The sequence below is a fragment of the Emys orbicularis genome, chromosome 9 (genome assembly GCF_028017835.1).
Source record: "Emys orbicularis isolate rEmyOrb1 chromosome 9, rEmyOrb1.hap1, whole genome shotgun sequence".
Lineage (NCBI taxonomy): Eukaryota > Metazoa > Chordata > Testudines > Emydidae > Emys > Emys orbicularis.
The window spans coordinates 71,733,896-71,754,519 of NC_088691.1; the positions used below are offsets into that span (position 1 = coordinate 71,733,896).

At 43.4% G+C, this 20,624-nt stretch overlaps 2 protein-coding genes across 6 annotated transcripts in view; both read left to right on the plus strand.

Annotated features, from left to right (window-relative positions):
- MFF (mitochondrial fission factor) overlaps positions 1-2,442 on the plus strand; it is a 34,622-nt gene extending 32,180 nt beyond the window's left edge. For all 5 annotated transcript variants that reach the window (XM_065410699.1, XM_065410701.1, XM_065410703.1 and 2 more), the window contains 2 exons: positions 914-998; positions 1,561-2,442. In XM_065410699.1, coding sequence (XP_065266771.1) covers positions 914-998; positions 1,561-1,692 — 217 coding nt within the window. In that variant the 3' untranslated portion in view covers positions 1,693-2,442. The remainder of the gene's footprint in view (positions 1-913; positions 999-1,560) is intronic.
- Positions 2,443-4,358: 1,916 nt separating this feature from the next.
- MRPL44 (mitochondrial ribosomal protein L44) lies at positions 4,359-14,054 on the plus strand. The gene is made up of 4 exons (XM_065410778.1): positions 4,359-4,534; positions 7,993-8,461; positions 11,469-11,647; positions 12,712-14,054. Exons 1-4 carry the CDS (start codon positions 4,359-4,361, stop codon positions 12,881-12,883), a joined length of 996 nt encoding a protein of 331 aa, XP_065266850.1. The 3' UTR covers positions 12,884-14,054.
- The last annotated feature ends 6,570 nt before the right edge of the window (positions 14,055-20,624 follow it).

Below are 20,624 nucleotides of genomic sequence, written 5' to 3' on the forward strand. Positions count from 1 at the left end.
GAGAGCTAAGAGTATCAGGAGCTCCAGCCTCAACAGCTGTCAGTTTGGGGGAGATTATTATTAGCTCTCTAGGGTAAAATACTCTCTTCCAGCATCTTCAGAATTATATAAAAATGATTTATTTCTGAACTCTTCTCTAGAAGGCTCTTTGTTGGATTATGACCTCAGGGATAGTAGCTTTTCTTTGTTTGCAAAGTTTCTAAGCCAGCAGTTCTCAAACTGTGCTTCAGCCCTGGGTGGCAGCGCTTAGGTTACAGAACCCTTGTCTGGGGCTGAAGCCCATGGGCTTCAGTTTTGACATCCCACCCCCCAGCCCGGGGCAGCCGGGCTTTGGCAGGCTCAGGCTTCGGTCCCCCCTCCTGGGGTCATGTAATTTTTTTTCTCAGAAGGGGGTTGTGGTGCAGTGAAATTTGAGAACCCCTGTTCTAAGCTAATACACATTCTCAAGTTTATTTTTTTTGTCAAAATAAGCATTTAGTTTGAATATCGTATTTATTTGTTGTTCCTTCATGTAGGATATATTTTTGAGGTTTTGGCACAAGCTCTTTGCAGGTTTCAATATTAGATCAAGCAATTCTGAGAGATTTACCTTACGGTCCAAGCCACAATAAAGATTACTTCCCCCAGCTCTTTGTTTTGTGGAGCATCTACAAAATACTTAGTCCTGGAAAGCATTAAAGCCCCAATTCAGACAAGCACTTAAGCACATGCAAACATTAAAGTAAATGGGACATGAGCCCGTGTCTAAGTGTTTTCTTGAATTAGGGCCCTAAAGTATCAGATGCTTTTTTAAAAGTTGGAAAAGAGCTTTTTTTCTGAACATTCCTGTTTGTTACAAAGAACATCAAATAATGTACCAATTACTCTTCACTCAACATGTAGAGCATCTAAACTTTTCCCCCCCCTCTGATAGGTATGGTCTTTCAAACTTGGACACAACACTTGAGGGAACTCCAGATGACATGTCAGTTGTGGATGCTGCTTCCTTAAGAAGACAGGTATTTAAAATAAGCTTGCTGGTGAGATAAAGAAAAAGATTTAGAGTTGAAAATGGGAGAACAGGTTAGATATGTGATTTCTCTATAATTTGCAAAGGCAGAATATCTCTGACATCACATCTGTGGTAATTGGTCATCTCTGTATTCACTGGCGCAATTGCACCTAAAATACTCTGTGTTATTCTGGACATCTCAATGTCAGAGGGATGTTGGCAAACACAAAGGAATTCATAGAAGAATAACAAGTATGGTGTATAGTGGTCTTGATTGATTGATCAGTGGACTGATTGATGAGGAAAGAAGAAAAGAGTTAAATATAGCATGACTATGTAACAGTTAAGAGGAGGGGGACCCAGCTTTCTACAAGATCAATGCAAATTATTTTCCTAATAAAGAACTGAACAAAAACTGGAAAATTTTGTCCTCAGTCAATGAACCTCCTAAACAATGAGGTTGTGCAATCTAATCTTTAAGAATAATGCAGTCTACATACTTTTTTATATATTCTTTAGAGAATCTAGCAGTCTTATACCAGGCACTAAAGCAGACTTTCTTTTTTTAGATAATCAAACTTAATCGCCGTCTACAGCTTCTGGAAGAAGAAAACAAAGAGCGCGCTAAAAGAGAAATGATCATGTACTCAATTACTGTAGCTTTCTGGCTACTCAATAGCTGGCTATGGTTTCGGCGCTAGACACAGCTCTCCAAAAGATTTAATAGCTGGAAATATAAAAATTTGCAAAATTTTTTGTCTCTAAATGGTATGCTGTTTTATAATCCATGCACTGAGAACTTCTGCCACAGAAAAAGGCTGTAGAGTTACAGTGTTAAAGGGACATTCTGTGACTCAGTAATATTTATTTTTATCAGTTTGTACTCACATACTTACAGTATTGTCCCTTTGCATGTCTCAATGTAAATATAGATAGACTCATTTTGGAAAGGAATTTGCTTCTCTGCTATGTAAGGATGGTGACCTGCAGAAATAATCATTGTCTCTCTTGTGGTAGGAAGAGAATGGATTTGGAAAAGAAAGTCTCTGTAAACAAATTACATAATACAAGTATGAGGTTTTTTTATTGTTGTTCTCTTGTTAGATGCAGTAATTTTATGGTTAAACATTATTGCACTAGTTTTCCTTTAGCCAAACTAGTTACAGCAGTGTGCCAGATTTAAAAACAAAACAAAACAAAAAAACCCCAGCAACCTTAGTTCATGAATATATCCCTTGTTTATGCACATGTACAGATTGAATGAAAGGCATTCTTTGCTAACATGATTCAGCAGATTATCCAGTGTGTAATATGTATTTTCATATTTTAGCTTTAATTTTGCAGATGTTTTTCTATAAAAGACATTTTTAAGCGAGTCTGTCTGTGAGTGATCTAAAGATTATGAAATATAAGGTACCAATGTAGTGTATTTAATAAATCTGTCAAACCAACGCAGAATTTAATGTAAGTTTTTAAAAGGTTTTCATTACCTGTCTTATCTTGGGAATTCTTAAACACTGTTTCATTCAAATGTGCAGGAATCCTGTATTTTCAGACAAAAACATATTCTTCCTTCAAAATGCTAAATATGCTTCCTCTTCACTTCCTCTAGCCAGGCATCATTTCCAGAATCACTGTCCCAAAACTATTTATCTGTTTCATTACGTAAAACTAGAGATGTTGAGTGTCTTCATAGATATCTCATCTACCTCTCTCATAGGTAGAAACAAGTTTATTGAACTTGCTATTCATAACATCCAATTTGGAAACTTATTGAGATTCAGCATGTGCTTTTTATTTCTTAAATTTTAAATCAATTATCTTTAACTTTAAAAGGCAGCCAAAGAATTTTCTAAAAGGCAAAGGAAGAAAATCTGTAGGGTCTGTATTAAAGGCAAAATATCTTAGCGTTCAGTAACTTCTGGTTGGAAGCAGGTTTCCCATTTTGTTGAATGTTATATGTTCATCACCACCCCGCTCATGCACACCCTTTGGGTTTTGTCCACACTGTGCTACAAGCAATTGCCTAGTGTGTTTGTTTATTTTTAGTTATTTAAACAGCCTGGCCTCCCCCACCAGTCTTTATCCTTAAAATGTATATGATCAGCTGAAAGAGGGTGGGATGAGATGAGAGTGCAGCCCTTCACTGGCAGTGTAGGCTGTTGATCTAGGACAGCGGTGAGTGCTTTAGAGCTCCTGAGAAGAGTTAGCTGGGTGCTGTGCTGCTGTTTGCATTAATGCAGCAACTGCAAGACTGTTGTGTGCTGGGATGAGGCAGCACTGCAGCTTTCTGGCCTGAGTTGCCAATTATGGTTGGACATATTCTTGGAGGTTTCATCACATGACATAATCTTTAATTCCTGGAGATTCAAGGACAATCCTGGAAGGTTGGCAACCCTAAATTGGGGTCAGAGCAGTGCCCAGGTGCATATGCCCTTGCCTAGGCAGCTGTTAGGGTACGTCTTCACTACCTGCCGTATTGGCGGGTAGCAATCGATTTATCCGGGATCGATATATCACGTCTCGTTAAGACACAATATAGCGATCCCCAAACGTGCTCACCGTCGACTCCGGAACTCCACCAGAGCGAGCGGCGCTAGCGCAGTCGACGGGGGAGCCGTGGCCGTCGATCCCGTGCTGTGTGGACCCCAGGTAATTCGATCTAAGATACTTCGACTTCAGCTACGCTATTCGCGTAGTTGAAGTTGCGTATCTTAGATCGATCCCCACCCCCTAGTGTAGACCAGCCCTTAGACAGGGCAGGGGCAGGAAGAGGTTACGGTAAAGGGGCGGGTCCCTCCTCTTCCCCTGGCTGTGAGTGATCCTGGGGCACCAAGGCAGGAACGCGGCCTGGGCGGGGTCCGGGGACTCTGAGCTTGCAAAGGGGGGAGGGACCGGCATAACCTGAGCTCCTGGAGGCCTGGCGCAGCATCGGGCTAACTTGGGCCTAGGGCGCTAGGGTGACCAGACAGCAAGTGTGAAAAATCAGGATGGGGGTGGGGGGTAATAGAAGCCTATATAAGAAAAAGACCCAAAAATCGGGACTGTCCCTATAAAATCGGGACATCTGGTCACCCTATAGGGCGCTGTCCCCGCCCGTGCACACGCTGGCCTGGGCGCCCTTGCTGGGTAGAGGTGGACCCAGAGCACTACAGCTCCAGGCACGCGGCAGGCATGGGGGGAGGGCTGTGGCTGGAGCAGCGCCTGCTGGGAATTGAAGTCCCCAGAGCCGCCCTGTCCCTGGGGCGGGTCACGCGCTAAGGCGCGCCCGGAACGTTTCTTCCCGGAACTGAAGAGCCGAGGGCTGGTTCCCGCGGCCGGGTCTCATGGTGAACTTCTTCCTGTTCCCAGTCCGCGCCGAACAGCTATGGCGACGGGGCTGCTGCAGGGGCTGTTACTGCGGGCGCCTCGTCGCCTCCTGGCCGCTGCCGGCGGGGCCGGGCGGGCCGCGCTCTGCCTCCAGCATCAGCAGCGCCGAGACAAAAAGCTCTGGCTCCGCGCCTACCTGGAGCAGGAGCGGCTGCGGGCGCCCGCTACCCGCCGGTAAGAGCCGGATCCAGCGCTCCCGGGTTGGGTCCCCCCGGCCCTACCGCCCCGTGCTGGGGGCTCCCTATTCTCCCCCCCTCCCCCCGGGGCCCGGCTCCTTCCCCTGCCTCGTTCCCGGTCGCTCCGTTCTTCCTCGCCCCTTCCCGCTTCTGCCCCCAGCTCCCGCCGCTCCTGGCCCCCGAGTCCGGGCGTAGGTGGAGGAAGGTCATTGGTAGGCCCATGCTAGGCTGTCCCGGGTCTGTGCATCTCTTCGCACACACACCCCGTACTGGGGCTTTATCACCATCATTCCTCTTGCTGGACCCCCGCGCCCCATCGGGAACCAGCACAGGGCGCGGAGGCGCCCGGCCCAGACCAACATTGTTGTTTATTGTCACTATTACAGTAGCGTGGGCTGGGGCCTGCCCCCCGCAGCTCAGTTTTAGTGCAGACAAGGTGCATGGGACCCTCGTTCTCCTCCTTCAAAATCCTCCCTCACAGGCTCCTTTTGCATAATGCCAACACAAAACTTGACCATTAGAGTGCTGATGTGCTGAGGCTCTGGCCTATGGCAGGCGTAGCCAAACTTACTGACCCTCTGAGCTGCATAGGACAATCTACAGAAGTTAAGAACATAAGAACATAAGAAAGGCCGTACTGGGTCAGACCAAAGGTCCATCTAGCCCAGTATCCTGTCTACCGACAGTGGCCAATGCCAGGTGCCCCAGAGGGAGTGAACCTAACAGGCAATGATCAAGTGATCTCTCTCCTGCCTTCCATCTCCACCCTCTGACAGACAGAGGCTAGGGACACCATTCCTTACCCGTCCTGGCTAATAGCCATTAATGGACTTAACCACCATGAATTTATCCAGTTCTCTTTTAAACGCTGTTATAGTCCTAGCCTTCACAACCTCCTCAGGTAAGGAGTTCCAGAAGTTGACTGTGCGCTGCGTGAAGAAGAACTTCCTTTTATTTGTTTTAAACCTGCTGCCTATTAATTTCATTTGATGACCCCTAGTTCTTGTATTATGGGAATAAGTAAATAACTTTTCCTTATCCACTTTCTCCACATCACTCATGATTTTATATACCTCTATCATATCCCCCCTTAGTCTCCTCTTTTCCAAGCTGAAGAGTCCTAGCCTCTTTAATCTCTCCTCATATGGGACCCGTTCCAAACCCTTATTCATTTTAGTTGCCCTTTTCTGAACCTTTTCTAGTGCCAGTATATCTTTTTTGAGATGAGGAGACCACATCTGTACGCAGTATTCGAGATGAGGGCGTACCATCGATTTATATAAGGGCAATAATATATTCTCAGTCTTATTCTCTATCCCCTTTTTAATGATTCCTAACATCCTGTTTGCTTTTTTGACCGCCTCTGCACATTGCGTGGACATTTTCAGAGAACTATCCACGATGACTCCAAGATCTTTTTCCTGACTTGTTGTAGCTAAATTAGCCCCCATCATATTGTATGTATAGTTGGGGTTATTTTTTCCAATGTGCATTACTTTACATTTATCCACATTAAATTTCATTTGCCATTTTGTTGCCCAATCACTTAGTTTTGTGAGATGGGGCACGTGCCTGCTGAGGCTCGGGGCGTCAGCCACACAGGAGGGGCCTGCCGAGGCTCGGGGTGTCAGCCACATGGGAGGGCCCCCCCGGGTCTGAGGCCCAAAACCCCCACCCCCCATGGGGCAGAAGCCCCTAGCCCAGGGGCGGGCAAACTTTTTGGCCTGAGGGCCTCATCGGGTTTCGTAAATTGTATGGAGGGCCGGTTAGGGGAGGGGGTCGTGGCTTAGTCCCACCTCCTATTCAGGAGCGGCGCCCGGGTTTTTGCCGCCGTAGGCAGTAGCGCTCCTCCTCTGAGCATTCGGCGGCGGGGGTCCTTCCGTGTCTTCAGGGCACTTTGGCGGCGGGTCCCGGAGCAAGTGAAGGACCCCCCCGCTGCTGAATTTCCGCCAAGGACAGCAAAAGGCCGCCCCCCAAATCCTGCCGCCCTAGGCGACTGCCTAGGGTCGCCTAGTGGAAGCGCTGGCCCTGCTCCTATTTGCCTCCCCCCCACCCCGGACTCCTGCCCCATCCAACCCCCTCCCCCCTGTTCCCTGATGGCCCCCCGGGACGTCTGCCCCATCCACACACCCCCGCTTCCTGTTCCCTCACTGCCCTCAGACCCCCGCCACCCCATCCAACCCCTCCTCTCATTCCTGACGGGCCCCGCCCAGGACCCCTGCCCCATCCAATCACCCCTTCTCCCTGTCCCCTGACTGCCCCTTGCCACCCCATCCAACCACCTCTCCTTCCTGACTGCCCCCCCGGGACCCCTGCCCCCATTCAACCCCCTGTTCCCCCCCAACCCCATCCACACCCCCACACCCTGACCCCCACCCCGAACTCCCCTTCCCTCTATCCAACCCCCCCCCCCCCCCGTGCCCCCTTACCGCGCTGCCTGGAGCACCGGTGACTGGCAGCGCTACAGCCGCAGCATCAACCACGCAGCACAGAGCACCGGGTCAGGCCAGGCTCAGCAGCTGCGCTGCCGCAGGAGCTCCCAGCCCCGCTGCCCAGGGCATTGTGCCGGCGGCGGAGCAAGCGAGCTGAGGCTGTGGGGGAGGGGAGACAGCAGGCGCTCCGGGGCTGGGCAGGACGGTCCCGCGGGCCGTAGTTTGCCCACCTCTGCCCTAGCCCCACCACTCTGCTGCAGGGCAGAAGCCCTGAGTCAGCCCCTCCCCCCCGTCTGGTAGATGGAGAATGGGAAGTTGTGGGGGGCTCCGTGAGCTGCACTTTAACTGTAAAAGAGCTGCATTTGGCTCTCGAGCCGTGGTTTGGCCTCCCCTGATCTATGGTGCTGAGGCGTATGGTCTCATTGTTTCCTTTTACTCCCCTCTCTGTATCTATCATTTCTTATCTTATACTTAAATTATTAGCAGTGTGGGGGCAGTGACTGTCTTTTTGTTCTGTGTTTGTACAGGGCTAGCACAACAGGGTCCTGATCCAGGGCTCCTAGGGACTATAGTTATGCAAACAACAAATAATAATATTTGGGGGCATGTGATCTGGTGGGAGGAGGTGCTGGCAGCCCTGCATGGCATCTGTCAAAAGGGTTCACACAGGGACATGTCTTTTGAAGAAGGGAGAAGGGCAGGTTAAGGGCCAGCAGCCTCATAGGCTATGAGCGGCAGACAACTTCTTCCCAGCCTTTGAGATGCTATATTTAGAGCCCTGCATGGATACAAAATTTGTATCAGCATCAAAACCACGATCCGCAAAAACTGTCCGGATGCAGATATCCATAGATTTCAAGGGCTCTAGCAATAAGCCTACTTGAAGATGTCTGAAATATTCTGTTTATTTTTACATTTCCTTTTAATAAATGGTTTCATATCTAAGCTGTTTAGTGGAACAGATGACTATCTGTCTGGAAGGTCTGTTCTACTCTTGAGTTCTTTCTCTCTTGTATGTTTATAGTTCAGAGAAGCCTAACTGGGATTACCATGCAGAGATACAGGCTTTTAGCCACCGACTACAGGAAACCTTTTCCTTGGACCTCCTCAAAACTGCATTTGTTAATTCTTGTTATATTAAAAGTGAGGAGACCAGACGCCAAGAACTTGGGCTAGACAAAGAAGCGGTTGCCCTCAATCTCCAGGATAATCACAAACTTTCTGAACAAGGGGTATCTCTTTCACGCTCTTACCTCACTCAGTGCTTTGAAGATGCTTATCCAAAGATGCCCTCTGAAGGGATACAAGCCCTCGTTGATTTTCTCACGCGCCAGGAACTTGTGTCTTATGTGGCCAGAAACCTATCCATACAGGATTTAACACTTTGTGCAGAGTTTCCTGTCCCACCCAGTGTGCTGCAGCAGACTTTCTTTGCTGTAATAGGGGCATTGTTTGAAAGCAGTGGGCCGCAGAAAACAGGGATATTTATCAGGGTAAGTACTACCAGTTACAGGTATTATTTTTATTTCTTTGGCACCTCTCTAAGGCTGTAGCGGGATCCCAGTATCAAATTATAAGACCAAAAATAAATAAATAGTAGCTTATCTCTGACAGCCAGCAAAAGCCAGACCCCCTACAAACTTATTTCCCTCATTCAGGTCTAACTGACATATGCATATATGCAAGAGCTAGGAGAAATACTCCACTTAAGGATGGAACCATCTGTTGTGCACATACAAAATGGGAAATGACTGCCTAGGAAAGGGTACTGCAGAAAGGGATCTGGGGGTCATAGTGGATTAAAAGCTAAATATGAGTCAGTATAACACTTGCAAAAAAAGCAAACAGCATTCTGGGATGTATTAGCAAGAGTTTGGTAAGCAAGACATGAGAAGTAATTCTTTCATTCTACTCTGCGCTGATTAGGCCCTCAACTGGAGTATTTTGTCCAGTTCTGGACACCACATTTCAGGAAAGATGTGGACAAATTGGAGAAAGTCCAGAGAAGGACAACAAAAATAATTAAAGGTCTAGAAAACATGACCTATGAGGAAAGATTGAAAAAACGGAGTTTGTTTAGTCTGGAGAAGAGAAGACTGAGAGGGGACATAAGTTTTCAAGTACATAAAAGGTTGTTCAAAGGAGGAGGGAGAAAAATTGATCTCCTTAACCTCTGAGGATAGGAAAAGAACAATGGGCTTAAATTACAGCAAGGGCGGTTTAGGTTGGACATTACGAAATACTTCCTAACTGTCAGGGAAGTTAAGCACTGGAATAAATTGCCTACGGAGGTTGTGGAATCTCCATCATTGAAGATTTTTAAGAGCAGGATAGACAAACACCTGTCAGGGATGGTCTAGATCAGTGGTCCCCAACGCGGTGCCCGCGGGTGCCATGGCGCCCGCCGGGGCATCTATGTGCGCCCGCCTACTGGCCGCCGGACAAGCAGCCGCCGAGAAGCGGCAACGTCAAGAAGCGTTGCCGCTGAAATGCTGCTGATTTTTGGCGGCGACGCCTCTTGGCGGCATTTCTGCAGCTGCTTGTCCGGCGGCCACGCTCCTTGGCGGCTAGTCATCCGGCCCCCACCACATGGAAAGGTTGGGGACCACTGATCTAGATAATACATAGCTCTGCCATGGTGCGGGGGACTGAACTAGATGACCTAGAGGTCCCTTCCAGTCCTATGATTCTACTTTACCTAAGCCAACTTCTACTTTTCAAGGAATAGCAACTTACTTATTTATTTAAGTAGCACTGTTTGCTTTTGGCCTGATTTGTTAGATATTTTATGGCTTAATCAGTGGCTACAGTATAACTTTTAAAACAGTTATTTGATGGTTAGTACAGTCATGAAACTGTTCCCGAAAAACTCTTCAGTTTCTTAACATTATACATAGAAAGTCAAATCAGTTCAGAGATTTGTTAACAAGAGTCTCTCTGGAATCAAACATCGAAAGGTTTCTTATTAAAATATATTGTGAGAAGGAAGTCATTTTAGCAGTTGCTATCCTTCCAGTTTATGCCATTTACTTACTTTTATTTTGTATCAGAGAAATGTCAGCTAAGAGACATAATATGAAACAACCAAAACCATGTTACTTCTGCTGCATAGCATTCAGATATGTCTGTAGGAAAAAGCAACTATTTAGAAAATTCTGTCTCATTGTTCAAGGGATCATGAATTTCATTCAAAATATCTTGTAATACATTTCTGTATTGGATTTTCTACCACAACTCTGTAGTTAGTTAGCACTTACAAAGCACTCAGTACTGCGTAGCTAATCCCCACATCATCCCTGGAATGCAGGTGGTGGTATTCCCATTTTATAATTGGGGGAATAACAGGGACAGAGAGATTAAGTGACCTTGCCCAAGCCAAGCAGCAAGTCAATGGCAGAGTCAAGCCTAAAGTTCCAGGGCTTGGGTACACTAGCTAGCTTTATAGCCATGATTCAGCATTGGTTCTATTTCTCCAGTGGTAGCAATGGTAGAAGCTGCAGTGTTTAGAGGACTTGAACATGAATTTTTTCCACTGTTGTCTAAACCACCCGAGTCCTGTTTATATTACAGCATCCACTGTCGCTGTCACCAGTGGTGAACTGGAGCTACAAGATATGCTAATTTAGTTGCGACCTAGGAATTTCAGCTTGTACTGCCTTTCAGTACAGAACAACAGGCAGCAGGCTAATTGGAGGGTAGTGGAAGCCCTGCTGGTCTCATAACTATGTTAAGAATTAATTTTTTGTAGTTATCCTTCTTCATGCTATTATTTAGCAAAATATTTGAAAAGAAACAAAAAGTGAAGTGTCTTTAATCTTTTTGCAAAACAGTTTGTAAAGACTATTTTAATGTTAAGTCCTAGCAATTTGAATGTCTCAGATGGTGAGAGGTCTCATTGTAGTTCTCAACCATCCTATATAAGCCCTGAGTAGCACTTTCAATATTTGTGATTTTAATCTGGATTTTGTGAAGGCTTTTATTTTCCAGGTGGCCTGATCCCATTTCTCCCTTTAATTAGAATCCCTTATATGGCAGTGATATTTAGCCTTGGGTGGTTTCTTAATGTAATTTTGAATAAAGGAGTGACCCAGGTAAAAGTGAATTAAAATCTAAAGTGCCTCACAAGCACAGAGCAGTCAAAGTACCATTTATTTCAGAAATGTACATTTAGAAAACGCAAAATATCCCTACAGGTTCGTTCATAAGTATTCTGTAGGAACTATAGCTAGGGAGTTACATGAGTATGTATTTTGGCACATGGGTTGGCACCAGATCCGCTGAGCTGTGTTGTCTTTCACTATAAGAATGCATGGGAGACTCTGGTACCATAAAAATTCATCAACCTTAATTTAAAGGCACACTGCACATAGCGAAGCTAGCAACTTACTGTTAACTGCTCCTCTCCTCCCTTCCCCCTTATATTACTTTTGTTGGCAGGGACACCAGGCACCAGAGCATTCATTCCTCTTCCTTTCTGATAATTGTAATGTTTTTGTTCAGGACTTCTTAATTCCTCAGCTGATTGGAAAAGACCTTTTTGAGATCTGGGATGTTATAAACCCAATGGGTTTGCTAGTGGAGGAACTGGCCAAGAGGAATATGTCTGCTCCAGAACCAAGACTTACCAGGCAGTCAGGAGCCAGTACAGTTCTTCCACTGTACTTTGTTGGATTGTACTGGTTAGTAAAACGTTCATCTGAAGTCAAACGGATTCCAGTTTTGGGGGGAGGGAGGAAGGAAATGGTCTGTTTTTCACAAGTTGCCCTTGTTAAAGTTGCCATGTAAAAATAATTTTAGAAGAAAGATGCAATTTATGCAATGGACTTTATATAAACGTTTGAGGATTGACATGTTTTTTCTCATACAAATGTATAAAGAGACAATCCCTGTCTCAAGGAGTTTATAATCTAGTATAGACATATGCAGTACATTGAATGCAGGTGCAAATTTTAATAGGGTTCTTGCAGACGTTGTTGAACAGCTTTGAAAAAGAATGAAACTGTCCCATGCTTCAGGGGTAGCATGGGAGGAGGATGCAAAAGGGAAGTGGGATTGACAAGAGAATCCTCGAAGTACAAGAGTTATTTTAGAGTATTTAAGGCCAAATCATGGCCTCATTTATGTAGCCATGAAGATTGTTTCTCTGCTAATTGAACTATTTTTGAATAAATCTATTGCTGAACTGTGTAAAGAAAGGACACTTTAAAATGATTGTTTACAAGGAAAAGAGAGAGGGATATCACGATGATGTACTTGTATATTTTTTTTAAAGTTCTAACAGAGATTGGATAGTTCAGGCAATTGGTAATGGAATGTGAATCTGAATTAACACTGTTGTACTTCTTCAGGAATTCAGTGTAATTCTTACTTGAGTGTCCATCAATAAGTATATACGCATGTATGGGGGGAGGGATAGCTCAGTGGTTTGAGCATTGGCCTGCTAAACCCAGGGTTGTGAGTTCAGTCCTTGAGGGGGCCATTTAGGGATCTGGGGCAAAAATCTGTTTGGGGATTGGTCCTGCTTTGAGCAGGTGGTTGGACTAGATGACCTCCTGAGGTCCCTTCCAACCCTGAGATTCTATGATTCTATGTACAGTTGCCCAAAAGACCACTATAATCTAAATGTTTTCCCTCCAGTAAATATGAAATGCTGGTTAGAGGACTCCTATTATATATTAATGGTGCACGGTGGTGTTCACAATTTTCTCATGAGGACATTTACTTGATTTTTTTTTTCTCCCAGCGATAAGAAGCTTATAGCTGAAGGTCCTGGCGAAACAGTGTTAGCTGCAGAGGAAGAAGCTGCCCGTGTGGCACTGCGGAAACTGTATGGATTCACTGAGAACAGGCAACCGTGGGACTACTCTAAACCAAGAGAGGGATGGAGAGCAGAAAAGGCTATTAGCAACACTTAGACAACTAAGCCTACTTCTTCTCTCTATCCACAAAAGCCATGTTCTCCATGCTAAGTATAAATGTGTTTCAGAAAAGCAAACTTCAGCAATTCAGTTCTTTGGTATAAAGGATATGTTTTGAAAATTCCAGCCATCCATATACTTTTAGAATTCTCCAAACTAGAATAGATTTATTTCCTTCTGTAAAATGTTTCCTATTATAAAGTAACTGAGGAAAATGTGATATTTCTTGTCAGTAACAAAGCAGGAGGGTTTTCCCCACTGAGTTCCCACTATTTGTCTAAGAACTTGATCATATGTCCAAGCACATAACTCTTAAGAATGTATTGTAATCTGTGACTGCCTTTTTTTTTTTTTTTTTTTAAACAAACTGTCTCCGTATAGGAAAAAAACTTATGTACGGGTATCTGGACCAGTTTTGAGAGTATTAACAACTAATCAGCATTGAATTAAAAATGTAACATTAGCATGAGATGTGCATCTGAAGTCAGTTGGCCTTGAGTTGTGGTAAAATCCACAGATCAGAATACAGGATATGCTCTGACATCAGTTGCATACACTGATGCTGTTAAGGCCTTACCAACAGTTTGCTTGCTAATTTGGTAATTTACTGTTCATTTGCCGTAGACATTTGCCATTTGTTTCTAGACACTGAAAGAGAGCGTATTCTTAATTAGAAAAAATTGTGTTTGGAGTGACAGGGAGGAAAGAGCTTAAGTTTCTACATGATATAAAAGTAAATCAACAGAGTACCTTCTTTTCTTGTTGGCCTGGTGATTGCTAATATTAGGTTGACAAAAGATCTTGGTGCTTCATATTCGCTAACTTTTGTTTCACCCATCCAATAGAATTCACCCCTTCTTTTGAACGGCTCAGACTGAACAGTTTTCTAGGCCTGCACAATATTGGATTATATGAAAATCTATTTGCCTTTGCACCACCCCTTTCTAACACTCAAAACATTTGGCTCAAAAAGCTGCTTTAATGAGGATGCTACTACATCATTACATGCTCAATACAGTCTGATGGTTTAGCAGTGGGTACTGTTGATCATACAGAAAATAACTTTTTTTCCGTTTGACATTCAAAATCTGTTGTGTGCAGTTGAATCTCTGAAAGTTTGCATCTGTACATTCCCAATGTGAATAAAAGATTTGCATCTGGAATTCATTTTAGTCTAACTCATCTTTATCAAATAAGTCTGTGATTACCTACAGTTTGGAACAGGGGTAGTCAGGCAGGACTAGATAACTCAGGTTTGGTTTTGTGATATGGAGCTTTTCATCTCAGTCACCAGTAAGACTCCACTCCAGGTAAAATGGTCATTTATGGCCAAAATCTGATCTATGCATGAAACTCCCATAAAAGGAGAGAACCAGCATAGTGGTGTTGGTGGAGGGAGTCTGAATGTGTGGGAAATTCAGAGGATAGTTCACTGGTGCTCCCTTGCCTGATACCATGCTGATGGTACTTGAGAAATGCATTCATTAGGTGTATCTACTTGAGCAGTTATGGGTGGCTGTGCTGCCTGACGGAGGGGGCAAGTAGCCATATGTATCTGCTGGCCAAAACCCCAGTGTAGGGTGCGGGAGCAGTGGCAAAGCAGGTACAAAATCCTCCACCGTCCTGAGATTGCAGTAGTGACTGTGAAACAGCTCTATAGCCTGGGCGTGAGAATTCCATCCCACAATATCCACGGAGCTCCCTAGTCAAGTCCTACTGACCAGGGTTGTTTTTCAGAGGTGAAGGTTTGGCCCTAAGATATGTTATAATAAAACTGTAGCCTAGTTAGTCAATTCAAAGAAAGCCACAAATCTGTCATTGTTCTGACATGTATCTCTGCACATGTGAAACGCTTGTGAGTAGATAAGTGTAGTCTTTCTGCTTGCTTCTAGTACTGCAATTTACGTATGTGGAAAAAATAGCTTCTGACTAAAATGCACAGCATCATGGTCAATATAGCATGAAATGAGAGTAATAAGATATGGGCTCAGGAAGGTCTGGTTGCCTACCTTAGGTTTATCTGAAAAATTACAGCTAAAGAAAATGCTGCTCTCGCTATGACAAACTTGAGGTCCACTGAAAAAGAATAGACATTTACCCACAATGCAGCACTCCATTCAGAATGGATGATAGCATCTGAAAAGAGGAAACTGAAAAAGAGTTCATGCTTCTATTTTTCAATTGTGCAGTATTTCTGTTTTAAAAGGACTCTCAGAATTTTTACCTCCAAAAGGTTAGTGTGCGTGTGTGTGTGTGTGTAAAAGAAAACATTTTGCCTGCAGATTGGCTTTAAAAAAGAACTGCATGAAGCTACTCCACAGTTCAGAAAATTAGAATGTCATAGTAGAAATGAGTTTGGGGGGTGAGTGCAGGTGAGAAAATGAATGGTGCGGGGTATATTGAATTTATCGTGTAATAAGTATGTGGAATTGCTCCAGTCAGAAGCCTGGATTTCTGAGTAAAGGACAGTTTGGGAACAGATGAAGTGAAATGGAGACAGAAGGAAGGAAGGAAGGAAGCAGAGGATTTAAGGAATGAAACAAACAAAATGAAGATATTAAAGCAAGAACTTTTCAATTGGCTTTGCAGTGTTTCATATGCCACATGTGTATGTCTTTTTCAAACAACCTGGTGAAGTGAGGCTTCCTTTACTCTTCAGAAAAATAGTTACACTGATCTGAGATGTAGGGTAAGCAATTTTCAGCCCTGGACCAGTGATGGTTTAAGGCAGGGGTAGTGCCGAAGGCAGCATGCGAGCTGATTTTCAGTGGCACTCACGCTGCCCGGGTCCTGGCCACCGGTCCGGGGGCTCTGCATTTTAATTTAATTTTAAATGAAGTTTCTTAAACATTTAAAAACGTTATTTACTTTACATACAACAATAGGTTCGTTATATATTATAGACTTATAGAAAAAGACCTTCTAAAAATGTTAAAATATTACTGGCACGCGAAACCTTAAATTAGAGTGAATAAATGAAGACTCGGCACACCACTTCTGAAAGGTTGCCGACCCCTGGTTTAAGGTGAGAACTAACATTGTAAGATTTATGCCATTGGAAAGCCAGGGATGCCTAAGTTTCCGACAGGTTATTGTTTCTAGCTCTGGACGATCCTGAGATATTGGACTTTAAAACTAACATTATTATGTCTAGAAAGGCTGCTCTGGTAATTGAGGTTTCCAAAATGTTATTTTTCTTTTCCTCTGAGACAGTAGGACTCATAGGCCGGATCCAGTTCCTATTCAGGTTAATAGGAGTCTTTCCATTCATTTAGACAGAAGTTGGGTGGGACCCAGGGTATATACAGAATACCCAGTGGTGGGTTTTTTTTTTTTTTTTTTTTTTTTTTAAGATTTCATTGGTTTCGTGAGTTTGTCATAATTTGCAGTAACTCAGGTCTAGTAAAAGCTATCCCAAACTCATGTTAATAAAAGCTTAAGCCCACACCACCCCATTATGTATTATTTCACATGTAGCTAATGTTTGGAAAGCAAGAGCTTTACATTCCCTGCCCCTTTTCAAATCAAATGTTACAATGCTGTATTATGTGGGTCAATAGCTCAGCACCCAAAATAACCCTGTCAACAGACTAGAGTGTGGATATATGATGACAGAAAAGAGGGTTTCTGGTTAAAAAAAAAAAAACCAAAAAACATTTATTTTCCAGCTTCCAAGAGTCTGAGCTAGACTGCAATTCAGCAAAGCAGTTAAGCACATACCTAATGTATTTAGTTTAGTGGGACTAGCATGTGCTTAAATGCTTTATAGGAATGGGATAATTCACATGCTTTAAATTAATCACATGCTTAAGTGTTTTGCTGAAATCCGGCCATAACAAATATCTAGGGGGAAATACCTTTAAAACATTTTTTCAAAAGACCCTTGTCAATTTCTACAGAGTCTGATAAAAATGCTCATTTCCTCTGAAAATGGAGATTACAGGAGTGATTGTGCATGACTGAAGTCAGTGGGAATTTTGCCACTGACTTCCATGGGTGCAGGATTAAGCCCTGTGGAAGGAGCCATGTAACTAGCTGGCAAAGATTCTGATTGCATGTATTCAGCACAACTGCATAGGTCGCATTCAGCCAATGTATCCTCCCTCATATATTTTTTCATGTGACAGGCCGAGAAGATAGTAAATCAAGCAGCTTTTAAAATGTATATGTCACTTTAAAAAATCAATACAGTCCATTACTGCAATCCAGTTCCATTATCACTGATGTTCATTGTGGAAATTATCATGGCCACTAAATTAACTTGGCATGAACTAAGGATGTGTTAGATACTTAGCACTCATGGAAATATATAATCTGTTAAAATCACCTAATTAGTCAACTTGTTACATTTTTCTTTATACTGCACTTTTTTAACTCTTTCAAACCTCGCATTTAGTAAGGATTATAAAACAGTTACAATTAATACATCAGGTCACAGTAATAATTTCTTACATAACCTGCAATATTCAGTCATCTCTATTTTAACAATCAAATTTGCCTAAAGCACAGTATTCTGTGTTGGTTCTTTTCCAGTTTCTTTAATAAATAATACCCTGCCTTGAACTTTCTATTGATATTTAACATGCAAATATACTTTAGTGTGGATTTAAGTCAATTTATAAATATACAAAGTGGATTGAATATCAGTGGTGAAATCTTGACTCCACTGAAGTCAGTAGGGAGTTTTGCTGTTTGGAATCAGGAATTCATCCCTAAGATCAAATATTCTGATTGTGATTCATCTCTCCTTATATGTAACCATGAGAACTCTCCTTCCTTTCTCTCACCATATTATTAAGCTGACTTTATTTTAAAAAAGGGAAGATACTTTTCCTTGTATTGAAGTCCTGGCTGGGCATCTAAAATGAATAAATTGCTGTTGCACACAGTACTTTGTGCACTTTTAACAAGTTATGTCTGATCTCAAGAGTTGCTGGTGCTGCACCTTAAACCATTCAGTATCACAACCTCTGCTCTGTACGTACCCCTATTCTGAAGATGCAACTTGCTCTGATTTTGGCAGCCAAAGACATTGCCACTGCAGGGAGCACCAATAAATCACAGAAACAATAAATAAAAGGGTCACTACTTTTCATTTTGAATTTTCTAATTTTATATTATAGAATAAAAAAGTCAAAATTAAATCTTTTGTCAAAACACTTTTTTAAAAAAAAATTGGAGAGTTTCAAAATAGGGTTTTGTTCTGATTTGGAATGAAACTAAATTTCAAAATCTGTCACAAAATGGAATTTCTGTCCTCTACAGAGCTATAGTTTTGAAGTTTAAAAAATGCTAGCATGATTCATGGGGCCAACTGTTTGATAGCTGATATTTTCTTTAAAGCCCCAGCTCCTGGAGTCAAGTGATTACATGGGAATCTCAGCCTTCGTTCTTTTAAAATGTAAATTTCTAGCTTTTGTGGTTTCAGAGAAAACTTGAAAATGTGAACTCAAAAGGTTAAAAAACCCATTTTTTAATTTTAAAAATCCCTTACGATTTTTAAGCCAGTCTTCTGATTTTTTTTGAGGCCTGAGTCCTGAACACTTGGAGCTGGTAATATAGTAAGAAGTTCCGCTCATTAAACAAGCGTGATGAAGTCTATGCTTTCTTCCTGCCTAACATAGATAACTGCTATTACCCTCAGTTTAGTCTTACCTCCTCGGTCTCAGTCCATTTTATCTGTTCTAAAAAGCAGTTTCATAGGCTAACACAGGGGTCGGCAACCTCCGGCACGAGGCTCGCCAGGGTAAGCACCCTGGCGGGCCGGGCCAGTTTGTTTACCTGCCGCGTCGGCAGGTTCGGCCGATCGCGGCTCCCACTGGCTGAGGTTCGCCGTCCCAGGCCAATGGGGGTGGCAGGAAGCCGTGGCCAGCACATCCCTCGCCCGCGCCACTTCCCGCCGCCCCCATTGGCCTGGGACGGCGAACCGCGGCCAGTGGGAGCCGCGATCGGCCGAACCTGCCGACGCGGCAGGTAAACAAACTGGCCCGGCCCGCCAGGATGCTTACCCTGGCGAGCCGCGTGCTGGAGGTTGCCAACCCCTGGGCTAACATACTAAAGTTTTGAAATATTCCACCTGTTATTCCCATCCCACACCATAGACTCAAGAATTCAACACTAACTCTCACCCTCCTAGTTAGTACCTTGTCTGCCTTTTAACAGCTGAAACATACATGAGCAATAAAAAAGCAATTCAGGTGTTTATCATCTAATTTAATTGGATTAATAACATTTCCTGATAGCCCAGCATAATATTCAGTGCTAGAACTGGGGAAAATCTTCTATTTGCTTCATCAAAAATTGTGGGAAGACACATTTTTGTAGTGCAGAATGCTTTCAGCTTCTTCAGATTACACCAGTTTGCCATCTTTTTAAGAGCTGCACTATTTTCACCAGCAAAAAAAGGTGACAAAAGGCAATCTTAACACAGGCTTTTCCATATTGCATCAGACCATGGGTTTGATTGGTCTATCTAAGAAGTCTTTGTCTCCTGCCTTCTGTAGCAGTCAATACCCGAATGTTAAGAAAAAGTAGACAGAACAAAACCTCATACATAGTACACCTCACCATTTGTGTGAGGCTTTACATGGGAGGGCATGGAAAGGTGCTTTGTAAACCATGCCAGTAATGAGCTTGCATCTGTAAGTATGAATTTTGATTAGCCTTATTTTAATGCCCCCCTCCAAGTACCTTTGAAGTCACTGGAAGAAGAGGGAAGTCTTCAGACTCTTGCAGCGTGAGTTTTCCCCCTGACTTGCCAGATTGATTTCAAGGCAAAGGAGCCCTCTGCGAGGGGATGGAGGGGTTAACATCTGTTTAGCTGGTGAACAAGCAATCAACTCCAGCACAGCTGCCCCTTTCCAGTCACTGCTACTCAATGAAAGGGCCAAAGGAATGGCTGTTTGGGAGACAAAGGAAGGAGGCTGCTTTGGGGAAGGTAGGGCTGACATCCAAAGGTCATAAGAATGGGTGAGAAGCCCCAGCTGGGGAATTTTTCTGTTTACTGAGGATCATGTTATATTATTTTACTTTCTTGATATAATCACTAATCCCTGAGGAAAAGACCTTGGTGCCTGCCACTGACGCATTGTGCTGAGTCATTGTGCTCCCACCCTTCCAGCTAACCAGTTATGTCTCTTGATTTGTTATGCATGTGACATCACAGAACAAATGGTCAAAGCTAACAACATAGATATGTTATCATCCTTACTGATGACACTAATAACAGTTTCTAGCTGTCGTCTAACAAACCCTTATATTGCTGTCACGGTGAAAAAACACAGAGATTAAATCTGTCGTAAACAAAAAGAGTCTTTCTTTTAAAATGCTGCCCTCTTCCATGGGTTTATAACCTGACTCTACAAATCCACCTTTGAGTGAAGCTTGGTATATACAAAGCACATTGTGCACATGAGTTAGTCCTGCGGGGAAGCTTACACAGTCTGTGCACCAAGCCACCAAAAGACAATCTGTGGAGCAGCTACAGAAGTAAGAGAGTTTATGTAATGGGGTGCAAGAAGGCTAAGAAGGAACCTTGTACTTGCTCCATTGCCACGTGCTATAGAGCTTCTAAACATGCATCCTGAGCCTCCCTCTTGTTATGTTCACAGTATACACACAGAGAAATTAGATAAAAACTGAAATACTCTTGCAGGAAGGTGGCAACATAACACAATGTTATGAATTCAGAATTCAGGTTAGAATTCAGAACACCCAAGAACCCAAATAGAAAGAGAAA

Bases quoted from the DNA above. Each gene is read 5' to 3' on its own strand.
- MRPL44 (XM_065410778.1), top strand. From the start codon at position 4,359: ATGGCGACGGGGCTGCTGCAGGGGCTGTTACTGCGGGCGCCTCGTCGC. The intron at 4,535-7,992 runs GTAAGAGCCGGA...GTATGTTTATAG, and splicing joins CGGGCGCCCGCTACCCGCCG to TTCAGAGAAGCCTAACTGGG. The intron at 8,462-11,468 runs GTAAGTACTACC...GTTTTTGTTCAG, and splicing joins AAACAGGGATATTTATCAGG to GACTTCTTAATTCCTCAGCT.